Source organism: Bufo gargarizans, chromosome 7, assembly GCF_014858855.1.
Source record: "Bufo gargarizans isolate SCDJY-AF-19 chromosome 7, ASM1485885v1, whole genome shotgun sequence".
NCBI classification, from domain to species: Eukaryota; Metazoa; Chordata; class Amphibia; order Anura; family Bufonidae; genus Bufo; species Bufo gargarizans.
The window spans coordinates 57,885,161-57,899,026 of NC_058086.1; the positions used below are offsets into that span (position 1 = coordinate 57,885,161).

The 13,866-nt window shown below is 41.2% G+C and overlaps 1 protein-coding gene across 2 annotated transcripts in view; it reads right to left on the minus strand.

The window, feature by feature from the left end:
• The window catches only part of ASTN1 (astrotactin 1), a 499,082-nt gene that overhangs the window by 5,828 nt on the left and 479,388 nt on the right, over positions 1-13,866 (minus strand). For both annotated transcript variants that reach the window (XM_044301692.1, XM_044301691.1), the window contains exons 19-21: positions 8,566-8,717; positions 6,665-6,800; positions 6,033-6,133 (exon numbers count right to left, since the gene is read on the minus strand). In XM_044301692.1, the coding sequence (XP_044157627.1) occupies positions 6,033-6,133; positions 6,665-6,800; positions 8,566-8,717 (389 nt within the window). The remainder of the gene's footprint in view (positions 1-6,032; positions 6,134-6,664; positions 6,801-8,565; positions 8,718-13,866) is intronic.

Genomic DNA, 13,866 nt, shown 5'->3' on the forward strand with positions numbered 1-13,866 from the left:
TATATGAATGTATGTGATTTATAGCTAGGCATTTAATATTGGAACTTTCATCAGACCATGGTTGAATATATGTTATTAAAGGGGTTTTCTGAGTTTCTGATATTGAAGATCTATACTCAGGATAGGTCATCAATATTAGTTTGGCTGTGGTAAGACACTTGAAATCCCTGCCAAACAGCCATTTGAAAAGGTCACAGCACTGCGGTGAGTGCCATGGACTCTTCCCTGGCCAGTGATGTCATGTTCATAGGTCACATGGCCTACTGCAGGAGCAGCTAAATCACATGCAAGTGAATGTGGCTGACTTGCAATACCAAGCATGGTAGCTATCTAATAGACTTCCCCATGCTTGGTAAGCTGCTAGGAGTTCCGCAACCTCCTTCAAGAGCTGATTGTCAGGGATCTCGGGTGTCAGACCCCCCCCCCCCCCTGCCAATCTGATAGTGATGACCTATCCTGAGGATAGCTCATCAGTTTCAGAATCTCAGAAAATCTCTGTAAAGCCACCTACAGTATGAATATGCAGACAAACTAACAAAGTGTTAGGCTGGGTTCACACCTGAGCGTCCTGACCTGAGCGCTGTGTATGCGCGATTCTCCGGCGTCTCACATACGCGGCTCCAGTAGTATGCGAACGCCCATTGTCGCGCGTTCCCGGAAGTCTATGTACGGGAACGCGCGACAAGACGCCCCAAAGTCGCTCATGTACTTTTTTGAGCGTCGGGCGTTTTACAGCGCGATCGTACGCGCTGTAAAACGCCCAGGTGTGAACCATTCCCATAGGGAATCATTAGTTTCTCCTTGTTGAGCGTTTTACAGCGCGTAGGAACGCGCTGTAAAACGCTCAGGTGTGAACCCAGCCTTAGGAAAAGGTAAAGCTAATTGCATTGTAATGGCAACAGCTAAATCTTAACCACCAGAACACAAGATTTTTGAACAGTACCATGAAGGGAACAGAAATAAGCACTTCCCAAAAGCCTCAGAAATAGACCACTGAATAAATTAACATTTTAAAGTCTCAGAGAGAAAATATAGTGCCAATTCTAAAAAGCCTCGGCCCTTGCATGAACAATAAAAAAAAGTCTGCCTTGTTACATGAATTTTTTAGTACTTTATGTAATCCTGATCTCCTTCTGAATGAACAGAAGAGGGAGGGTATGGACTAAAAAAAATCCAAAGTTAATCTCACTATAGTACGTGAATCAACTTTTTACTTCCTAGGGTTGTTTTATGGTTTGTGATGCATTTTGTATGTTCGTTTTTCTTTTGACAGTGTCTACCTATTCATTTATTTACAACACAGAGCATTTGGTTATGAAATATGCAGAAGATGGTAAGTGACTTATCTCAACTTTTACTCTGTCTTAGTACCAAATGGACAAACATGGATATAAAACAACCGAGCATATTGTCATCCAATACATACTGTACATATACTGACATTCCCTGAGGTGTCATTTTTGGATTTATATCTGAAAAGAACTCTTAAGTAGTGATGGCCTTGCGGTTCGCCCGGCGGTCGTTTTGCGACGAACTTTGCTCGTCCGCGGTTCGCCGAACGGGCAAACATATGGCGATGTCCGCCGGCTCTATATTCTTTTACATTGTGAAGAACTTTGACCCATGACACATCCATCAGGGAGTATAGGACAGCCAATTGAGACATTTCAGCACATGGACATACCCCCTACCTCACAAATAAACCCGATCTGGGCGCCATTTTACATTCAGTGTTTTGCCAGTGTAGGGAGAGGTTGCTGTGTGGAGCAGAGACAGACAGTTAGGGATACCAAACGCTAGCTAATAGGGCCACAAAAGTCCTTTTAAGCACTAGTATAGTTGTGCTATCGATAGGTGTGATATACTGAGGGGTGTGATATACCTATAATATACTTTCTAACATAGAAAGTATATTATAGTGCATTTGTATTGTGCAGCAGTTGTGTGCGGTTCTGCAGTGATACCGCAGCTAGATAGAGGGACAAACGCTATTGGAACAAATAATTTCTACTGGTGTGATATACTAGTTGCCCCCCAAAAACTGATTGAAGCAGCGGTGTTATATAAGAATAATATACTTTCTATATAGTGCATTTGGGTAGTGTAGCATTTGTTTGCGGTTTTGCTGCGTTACCTCAACTACAGATCATGACAAACGCCATTGGAACAAATAATTTCTACTGGGCTACAGTAAAATTGTTATTCAGTGACCGCATAATGTACCTTGAGCCACATAATCACAATTTCTTTTATGTCAGGTGAATGCCTAATATTTAAGGCCCGTACTCCTCTGGCCTAAAATAAAATGTCTCTAGGCTCCAGCAGGGCACATTTCTGAGAATTTCCCTTTAAGACACATAAAAATGTCCCCTGATTAAGATACATAGTTTTTGGTTGGAATTTTTGTCATTGATCCCCCTCTGGTATATCACCGTCCATGTTTTGGGACTATTTGTACACTTCTACTAAGTATTTGGTGGCTGCAAATATGAGCTGAAGGTTTTCAGGTTCGCCTGCCATTAAAGTGAATGGGGACCTCCGCGAACTTGTCGTTCGCAAACATTTAATCGCGTTCACGCGACCGTGAGCCGTCCCGGCCGATGTTCGTCCATCACTACTCTTAAGACTCTCCGTAATTTATTTAATTCTACATGCAAAACAAGCATATAGACAATACCTAAAATTGTATGTAGTCATAGGAAAGTATATAGCCAGAGGTGTACCTTGAAGGAAACTGGTAACACAGCCCCCCACCTACAATACACTATTTATAATGCTCATGTCTTTGGTGCCCAAGTGTGACTGCAATCTTGCATCCCCCATAGCCTTGCCCCTGGTTATAGCGCACAGCTATAGTGGACGAGTTACTCCATTGGTGTTGATCTGTGCTTTGGCAGCCAGGGATCTCAACCATACTTAAATCACGCCTCTACACTACCAGCAATGTGTGCTATTTCTATGTAAAATCTTGGCTATGAACTAACATTCACTGCGTTTGGTGATCATTTAACTATTTATAATTTTCCAATATCAGTGCACAAACATGTCCTTAAAGGGGTTCTGGAAAGTTCTAAAGCTATCTCCTGACTAGGGAAGGGGGAGGGGTTCTGACAGCTGTGAAAGATTGGGGTCCCATTGCCCCAAATAAATGGTGTGGTAGCTCATGCTTGACCACTGGTGCTCCATTAATTCTCAATGGACTTCAGTAGATTGCCAAATTCAGGTGTTGGCTATCACCAGCAATCCCATAGAAATTAATGGAGCCACAGTCACAGCCTGCCGCTTCATTCATTCCACAACCTTAGTGGTTGGACCTCATTGTTCAGATGGTTATTGTGCAGTGTCTGGGTTGAGGTGGTACCAATGCTACTCTGGGTCCTCATGACACCATTGAGGTGTCATCACGTATTGCTGCTCTCTGAAAGGAATGGTAAGGTATGGAGCACCCCAATGGGAAATAAGGCCAGAGAGTCAGGGTCTGCAGTTAACCAGTGTGCTTCTTTACTAGAGGAACTTATACGCTATGTACGTCTTCAGGGGCAATTTATTTTTGTCATTGCATTTTACTCATTTTGGGCTAAAAATCTTTTTTTCAATTGGTCTTTATTAAAAATATCAAGCTGTTCTGTCACAAAGGGTCAATTGTTTATCTAGCTGTTTGGATGGTACTTTCACTTTGTCAGGTTATCCCTTGTCTGTAAATTACTAAGAGGTCATAAACACTGATTTAAGCCACATTGTTATCAGTAAGATAAGAATTGAGCTATAATGAGTATTTATAAGCTCAGAGATCAGCTATAAGGTGCCCGTCAACTCCCAGCCTGATGGCGCAGGGAGAAAATTCTGAATTACTACTAGATAAACTCAAAGCTGTGCAACAGCTTCATATTTTAATAAAGACCTATTGAAAAAAAGATTTTTAGCTCAAAATGAGTGGAATGCAATAATAAAAAAATTGCCACCAATGTTGTACATAGCCTTTGAGTGCAAAACAATACAGGCAAGGCACTGTGAGCTGTCTTCCTCAGTCTCCTCCTGAGCAGAAGAATGTTTCATACTGAGGAAAGGCCTGCTGTCCTTCTCTTTCTCGGAAGGCTAGTATCCTGGCCAAAGGCTGGTAGCCCAAGGTCTGTGGCTCAGCATCCCTATCTCAGCATCTTCTTCTGGTCATTTAAGAAGTTCGAGTCTCTCCTACTAAGCACTGGTGCCTACCTGCAGACTGGTAGAGTATCTTCTACTTTGCACTAGTCCCTATCTGCAGACAACTAGGGGATTCTTTCCTTATATACAGTGTCTAGCTGAACTAGGATCTTCTAGTGGGAGAGGTGGAAGGGAGAAGCAAAGCCTAAAAAGAAAAGTTGTTACATAGGCTTGTATAGAGTTTCAGTACAAGTCTATTGGAATAAATAAGCCGTTTTTTTTTGAGATATAAACAAGTCTTAAGAGATAAATAGCTAAACTAGACAGAAGGTCAGCGTGTCAGATTTTTTTTCTCAATATAAGCTGGCTGTGCATTAATCCTTTGCACAGTGCAGTGCTGTTAAAGTGTAATAACAGCGCAAATGAACAGGATATATCACAATAAATCATACCGGATGAATGCATTTTAACAATATGAAGCAGTATAAGTGCCCATAACAGCCTAAATCACAGTGAAAATTAACCCTTCATAATGCAATAAAGTAGGGAGTTGATAGCTTTGCATGGTAACAATTAGTGCAACTATTTATAAATAGTCCAAAGTATTCTTGCTCGAGGGCACTACGATTGGAGATCATTTTTGAACCTGGCACAATTCCTTTAAAGGCAGACACATTTATGGGATTATGTAACATTTACTCATTTTGAGCTAAAATCTCCTTTCAATTGCTCATTATTATACATTTTCAATAGTTTTTCCTCTACAGCTTTCATTTCCAGTGTATCTGTGGACTGAATCTTCCTGCTTCACAGTGAATGCATCAGAGAGCTGCTCTGATGGCTTCTCTGTGGCCTTTATCAGTGCTTTCCTCATATAATGAGCTCATAAGTGCTTATTGTAGCTAACTTATTATTTTATGAGCTATATGAAATCGGGAAGCAATAGTCTGCAGAATGAAAGTAGAGTAAACGCTGTAGAGGAAAAAATGTTGAAATTTTTTAAATAAAAGCCAACTGAAAAAACAAAAACAAAACACAATTTAGCACAAATGTAGCAGAGTGCAATAATAAAAAATGCCCAAATAGGTCTGTATTATTTAAAGGTGTGCTGTCATCAGATATGTGAAAATATGAAATGTATAATAGCCATTTAATAACTGTATGTTTTATATATGTTTACCTTCTGAGAGCTGAAATAAAACCATTAATTATTTTTACCTTGATGTGGTAAAAGGGAATATGCATTTTGATCAAAACATATACTAAGTGCTAAGGATGAGCGAACTGGTTCATGAGTTGGTCTGAATTTCTCAAAAAACATTGTTTCTTAATTATATATATATATTGTCTAGCCCAGTGATGGTGAACCTTTTAGAGACCAAGTGCCCAAACTGCAACCAAATACCCACTTATTTATCGCAAAGTGCCAACACGGCAATTTAACCTGAATACCAATATACGTAGTATATCTTTCATGTACTTTATCATTTAGCTATAATAGCCTGCCTACATTCAGTGCGCTGCCTGTGCTGTGCATAGTGCGTCCTGTGCTGATGACTGACAGGAGAAGTCTAAAGCATATTGGTTCACCATAGATTATTTCCAGGGCGCAGGTGCCCACAGAGAGGGCTCCGAGTGCCGCCTCTGGCACCCGTGCCATAGGTTCGCCATCACTGGTCTAGGGGATACTCTTTCTCATTACGGAGAGAATCTAGTATGCAGAGTAAATGCGCACATTGTATGCCTATTGTAGGCCAGGTGATACCCCTATGTATTTCTGGGAAATGTTCACTTTATTTTTTTTGTATATTACCTGCAGCTATTTTAATTTTTCACATTCTTTGACAAATTATTTAAATAAATCCTTTCGTGCGGCATAAAATAACATTTACCTTGCGACTTTACGTCGTCCACCTCAGGGCAGGGCATTCGCACAGTGACATGACTCGGCTCAGAACGTCTGCCTGTGTTGTCAACTCCCCATAATGTGAACCTGATCAAGCCAGGAGACAATGCTATTTTAGAGTGATCAATGGACAAGACACGCTGCAAGCTTTCCTAAGTCAGGGAATAACAGGGGTTAATCTGCAAAAAGCTGTCTCTGATGAGGACCGCAAATTATATTACCTGCAACAGAGCGGAACCCCCGAGGCAGGGTGTAAAGCTTATCATACTTTGGCCAAACTAAGACCTCAACTAGAAAAGATATTACCAAAGCTGATTAAATGGGAGTAATATGAAAAGATTAATTTACCAAACCGGGGTTATTAACGGGCGCATAAGTCCTAAGGCAACAGCATGTCACCTGTTAAATAATATGGGGGACTATTAATAGCAAAATCTATTAACCTTTTTTTCCCACAATACTCCATAATAATTCACTTGACTGATTCACTTTACTAATGTTAAAGATGGTCAATTTAAATGAAAATAGAATCAGAGCACTTTAGCAGACAGAGTCTGACTCCATTATATCCCTGATAATCAAATAACAGTATGGAGCAGCGGGGGGGATAGCGCTCACGTGTAAGAAGTGTCAGACGCCAGGCAGCGGACCACGATCGATATAACGGTGGAATGTTTGTCGGGTACTTGGGCTGGCATCACACAGGGAGATTTTGCTCCTGAGATAATATCTTCCACGAAACTTAGAACAGTCTCTGATGATGGGGGAAAAAAAAGAAATGGGGAATTATTGTAACACTCAAAATACACAGTAAAAAATGCGCTGTAAGAAATGAGAAGAGACTTTTTACAGCTCACCTTCTGTATGGTGCCAGACGCATAGAAGATATGTGAAAAACACACTTTATGACCTTGTAAATCAACGGAAAAACTCCAGCATCCGATAAAAGACCGTAGAGACTTTATTGTGAGTCTTTGAAAAAAAATAGGGAAGGAAGTGGACACATGAAAGTCTAAGCTTTTCAGGTCTAACAAAAATGACCCTTATTTATGCCATGAGTAAGGTTCATTATTGTTAGACCTGAAAAGCTTAGACCTTCATGTCTCCACGTTTGGCTTAAAAAATGCACAATAAAGTCTCTACGGTCTTTTATTGGATGCTAGAGTTTCTCTGTTGGTTTCCAAGTGTAAAGGAAAGAACAGAACCTGTATTGTTCAGCTCAATAACCTACTTAAAATGAAATAGGTTACCTATAGTATGTGCCAGCTGATGCAGTACTTTCCTAAAAAATGGACCAAAAAAGGGGAAGAGTTTGCTTTAAAAGGGTTCTGCTAAGTCTTTGGGTGTGGCTTCCAAACATCCCATGATTTGGAATTCAAATGTTGATGTTTGGCTTACAATTTTTTTTTATAAATGTATTTTTTTGCTGGCGGTTCATGTATAAATTCAGTTATTTATGCAAATTGGCACTAGAGATGAGCAAATCAATGAAATTAATCAAATTCTACCAGAATTTTATAAAAAATGATTTTGCATCTGCATCCAAATTTTGGGTGACTGGATTCTGGCAAATTTGAGGTTTTGGAAAAAGAGAGAAAAAAATTTGAATAAAAAAATCATAATAGTGGCAGACAGGAGATAAAAATATGAATCCTAAGAGGTCTCAGTGTGTCCTACACACTTTTTCTGGCCAATTACAGCACTATCGATTTGAATAGAATCGGTTCCAACTTGAATTGAGTCAACAGATTTGGATGAATTGAACCCGAATCAAATTTTGAGCAATATGCTTATTATCACCTCTAATTGACACAATGCTTAAAACATTTGATTTGGTTTTCAATATGTACACTTTGGCCCACATTTACAAATGGTTTTGAACCGTTTTTGGCACAAATGTTTCTTAGACACATGAAACAGTTGCACCAAAAAGAATAGAGGTTTACAACATGCTCAACACTTTTCCAAGAAAAGGGGTTGTGTTTAAAGGAAAGTGGGGATGATTTAAAATGGGGCAAGTGAACAAAAAATGGGCAAAACTTTTGGTGCAAATATTTGGCGCAAACTAAGTTAACGCTAAAGGACACAAGTATCTTAAACTGCTCAAAATGTATTATACAGAATGATAAATTTGGCAAATTTTTTGACTGCCTGGTCCAAGTTTAGGCTTTTTAACATCAGACACTATTAGTAAATGTGGTCTGGCATTTCTTAAATGGAGTCTGTCACCAGTGTTTAATTTTAAACCAGGTACGATGCCTTGTAGTGCTAGCTTAGCTGTAATGATACCTTTCACTGTTGCTTCATTCAAGAGAAAAATAAATTTTAATCTATATGCAAATGTACAATTAAGTGCACTGAGGGTGGGTCCACGCTACTAAGTGCACCCTTGCTCCTCCCGCTTCTTCTGTTACTCCTGCTAGATTGACAATAAAAGCTATTTCCATGACACCGATTAAAAGCTCCTGCTAGAAAATTACATTTATTGCGAAAAAAACTCTTCTCACCGTCATCGTTACCTGCTTCCATTTTGGAATGGTCCAGTTTGTCAGTAACCTTCTCCTGGCTGATAAGATAATCTGCTATCCGTGCTCCGATGGGGGATTCATAATGCGTCCACTCAAGCACCAGGAGGGAACTGCTGGGCTCCTGCAGCATAGACAGATGCAGCCTGTGAGGACATAAAAGAGGGTTTTGAGAGCTGACGCCATAAAAGGCGTGTATCATTCACTGGGAACCAACGAGATCGTTAACGGGTTATATTACCATTAAGAAAAGTGATGATATGTCACTAGGACATGCCGTCAGTTTGTGAATGTTAAAGGATATCAACTGATGGGACCCTAGTGCTAAGAACAAAGGGGCACATTTATTAAGACCGGTGTTTTTGATGTCGGTCTTAATAAGTCCCTGCACTGGTGGTGGATCCGCTGGAGTTAAGAAGAGGCGTATGCACCGCCACTTCTAAATGTAAGACAGCTTCCTAGCTGTCTTATTTTAGGACCATTTTCAGGTGTACTAAATGGTAAATGAGAAGGGGCTGCCACCTATGTTTTTAGATATGTAGTGCTGCTTCATTTTGGATATTACCAGAATTCTTGTGCACATGTTATGTGCCACATTTATTAAGGGTGTATGAAACTTTTCAGCAAGTGGGAGATGCTTATCTGAAACTGAGTGGTTAAGCTTGAAAGGTGTGCTGCTTAAATGGATTGTCCCACGAAAAATATTCTACAGTTTTCAAACCAGCACCTGGATCTGAATACTTTTGTAATTGCATGTAATTAAAAATGTTGTATAGCTACAGCGTTAATCAATGACACGTATCTGCTTAGCGCCACTTAATTTCTTATTTCTTTGACCAGCTCATTAAGATGGTCGCACATCCTCAGTTTTATCTTTCAACTGCCTCCTGAGCTGATAGGGAGAGCATGGACACACCCTCTGAGCTGTAGCATAAAAGACACTCCCCCTGAGCTGTGATAGGTAGAGCTGAGACACGCCCCCTTAGCTGCAGCAGAAAAGAAACTACCCCTGAGCTGTCAGCTTGATATAAATCTAGCAGAGCAATGAATGTGGAGCTCTCTGGACCCATGTGAGGTACAGCGCTGGTTCTAGCTTTGTTAGAAAGAGATTGTCATGTACTATATGATGTCTGATTTTCATCTTTTACATTATTCATGGGAGAACCCCTTTAAGTTGCTACACTGTGCGCCAAAATTAAACAAAAAATTCTGGAGCAGAATTCTGGTGCAAAGTACGCCAACTAGATGATATACATTTACACCAGGCAGTCCAAAGACTGCATTTATCATCCAGCATCTGGTGCATCTTTGTCTCAATCTTCAATCCCTTTATAATCCAAATTTCCATATAGTTTATGTGAATGCTGATGACAATCTGGCGCCTGCGCTGCTGCTCCGAGTAGCCGCACAAGTGAAGAGGCGCAGCTTCGGCTACTGAATCAGTAAAAGTCCATGTGCTACTACACTTTCGGCCCAGGGGAGCGTCAGAGTGAGTAACTACTACCTCCATTATTGATACTACTACCTACCTCTCCAAACCTCTCCCGCCCTCTGAGCATACTGCTGTTAAAGGGAGACAGCTGTTGCACAAAGGGCATGACACTTGATAAAGGAAATGCCTCCTGCGCTATGACAGAGGGAGATAGCTGCTGCAGAAAGGACATGTCCCCTAACAAAGTACACCCCCCCTGGGCTGTCAGTTCCAACATTTGGAGAAATGAATGGGGAGATTTCTGCTACAGGGCTGGTTCTAGCTTTGTTAGAAGAAGGAGGTCATGGCTGATTTTCATATTTTTTTTTACATTAATCATGGGATAACCCCTTTAATCATAATGTGGCTTTCCCTTTAAAGAGCCCAGGTATACCATGTCCACATGCTGTCATGGGTGGGGTATAATGTCAGTACACACCTTCACTACATTGGTTATACTTGGATCAGCCAGAAGTCTCAGCACGTTCTAATATCTACAGAAAAAGAGCTTACCTATTACTCTGGTTACTTTCCATCTTTTTATTGACTTACCCTATTTGTAATGATTTGAGCTAATGAATCAGGGGCACAACCCTATAGATTGGATTATGGAGCTTCACAGCACATGAAACATACAGAGAGGAAACGCGCTGCACACGTCTTACAAAATTGGTTTAGCAAGCTGCGATCCATAACTTAATAAAAAGAAAATGATTACTCGTATCCCACAAAGCTCAGAGACGTGTGAAACAGAACATGAGACCGGGAACTGTGGAAACATAATTATCTATAAAATATGTTTTATTGCGTCATATAAAAGAGGAGACAGCTACAAACAATATCCTGTTAGGGAGACAGAAGCTGGGACTCTGCGCGGGCACCGAGGACGATCTGTGAAAGGTGATGGCGGAGGGAGAACAGCAGACAGTCAGCAATACATTTGCAAAAATTCCCAGTCCGGCCTTAAAGGAGTTTCTCGTTTTGAGATCCTAAGTAATCGGATGTTTTATGTTGCGGGAAGTTATTGTCGGGAGCTCATCTTCCTGCAGCCGCCTCTACAGGAGAAATGTAGCATCATCCATGTAAGGCCTCATGCACACGGCCGTTGTTTTAGGTCCGCATCCTAGCCGCAGTTTTTGTGGCTTGGATGCGGACCTATTCACTTCAATGGGGCCGCAAAAGATGCGGACAGCACTCTGTGTGCTGTCCGCATCCGTAGCTCCGTTTCGTGGTCCGCAAAAAAAATATAACCTGTCCTATTCTTGTCCACTCTTTGCGGACAAGAAAAGGCAGTGATATTAAAGACTGTCCGTGCCGTTCCGCAAATTGCGGAACGCACGCGGACGGCATCCGCGTTTTTCAGATCCGCGATTTGCGGACCTCAAAACACATAACGGTCGTGTGCATGTAGCCTAAGGCTACTTTCACACTCACGTTTTGTGCGGATCCGTCTTGTATCTACACAGACGGATCCTCACGAATAATGCAAACGCTTGTATCCATTAATAACGGATCCGTTTGCATTATTCATAAAAATAAAAAAAATCGGAGTCAAAACGGATCCGTCTTGACTTACATTGAAAGTCAATGGGGGATAGATCAGTTTTCAATTGCACCACATTGTGTCAATGAAAAAAGGATTCGTCCCCATTGACTTACATTGTAAGTCAGGACGGATCCGTTTGGTTCCGCATCGTCAGACTGACAGCAAAACGCTGCAAGCTGCGTTTTAGTGACCGTCTAAAAAAACGCAACGGAGACCAAACGACAGCCAAATTGATGCATTATGAACGGATCCTTATCCATTCAGAAGACATTGGGGCTGAACTGATCCGTTTTAGGGCCGCTTGTGAGAGCCATGAAACAGTGTGAAAGTAGCCTAATACATCGACGGACCGGCATAGGCAGGTTTAGCGTAGGAACCGCCTGAACCGAGACCACCTTGTCGCGTGGTAGGTGGGCTTAGATGTGTTTTAATTAAAATGTATTGACCAAGTGTCTAAGATTTTATCAATAGAGTGAGGGCTTAGTCCATATGTTATGCTTGCATCTACTATTATAGTGCATTGTTTTCTGTGATTGTATGAATGTAGCCATGTACATCCGCAATATTTATTATCATATCGTGCAGGATGTTTTACACTAGCGTTTACATTTTCCGGTATTGAGATCCGGCAGAGGATCTCAGTACTGGAGAAAAACACTTCAGTTTTGTCCCCATTCATTGTCAATGGGGACAAAACTGAACTGAACAGAACGGAATGCTCCAAAATGCATTCCATTCCGTTTGGTTGCGTTCCGATACCGGAGAGCAAACCGCAGCAAGCTTCTTCTTTCCGTCATGAGATGTGCAGCAAAACAGACACAATAGAAAACGGATCAGTTCTCGATTGACTTTGGTGTTCATGACGGATTGGTCATTGCTATGTTAAAGATAATACAACTGGATCCGTTCATAATGGATGTGTAACATCCCAGAGATGTCACTAAAACTCTGTCTCCCTGCTACATGATGTTAAGACATTACATTTTCCATTGTCTGGATTTCCTATGACTGTTTTATGTAAAATGCTGTAATTCTTCATGTACACCAGTAGGTGGCGGCAATGTATAGGCTGTCTATAGAACAGTTTAGTATATCTAGACCGGAATAGTCCATTCCAGTCTAGGCTCCCCTGTATGAGCAGAAGTGGGACGTTCCCATGTCCTGTATCATGAGGAGGAGTAGGGAGTCTAGTGAGTGTACCAGCCACCCCTGTTCGGGTAGGTTGTGTTGATAGGAGCTCCCAGAACAAGGGATCCCAACCCTGGATCCAACCTCGGCTGAGGTCAGGATCCATCTTCCCAGCCTGAGTCATCTTCCTCAGCTGGTTGACCAGAGAAGCAGCCATCTCCAGCATCCAGGAAGAAGCATACCCTGTGAGTCAAGCTGTGAGTACATTTCCCAAGTCCAGAAGAAGCCAAATTCCTCCTCAGCTATTCAGGCCCATACCAAGCAGAATACAGACAGAGCAGAAGATAGATACCTGCCAGATCTACTAGGCGTATGTACCAGAAGCAGAATAGATATAAATTCCTGCCACATATTGCCAAAACCTGCTGGAACCTAAATAGTAAAGCTGTAACTTGTACGGATTTAAAGCTGCCATTAAGTAAAGACGAGTTGGACGATATTTCCTGTCTGGATTTCAATTATTCCATCAAAACTCCTATTAACAACACTCAAATTTATTGCATGTGAGCCAGGCGTACCAAGGTAGGAGACACCGTTGACACTACACAGAGTCATTATCCCCCTCTGGCATTCCTCACCTGGTATGAGCTGTAACATCTTAAAGGGCCCTGCTATAGTACCTGCGCAAACTGCAATTGGCGTCACGAACTTATACACATATAAACTGACCCACTGCATAGCAACCCCACTGACCCAGTGTCCTGCTCATTGCAGATGCAGATGGTTGTATTATCAGTAATGGAAGCGTTTTTGCTGAACCCTGCCGGATCAGGCAAAAACGCAAGTGTGAAAGTAGCCTTATCTACACACAGAGGTAATATTTCCGTATTATTACAGGCAGGATTAGAATAATATAAAGCTACAGTAAAGGGATCTGTACAAACCAAGAAGTGGCGGCAATTATTAGGCTTAACGGCCAGTGCAAAAACGGCAGGATTTTTTGTTTTAGTTTTTATATAAAAAGTGACATGGAAAATAAAAAAAAAACATCAACAAAATTTTTAAAAAATATGTTAAACATAGAAAGTGATTTAAACAGCGGATCATTTTCTGATAACACATTGATAAATCACCCCCTAAATGTTCTCAA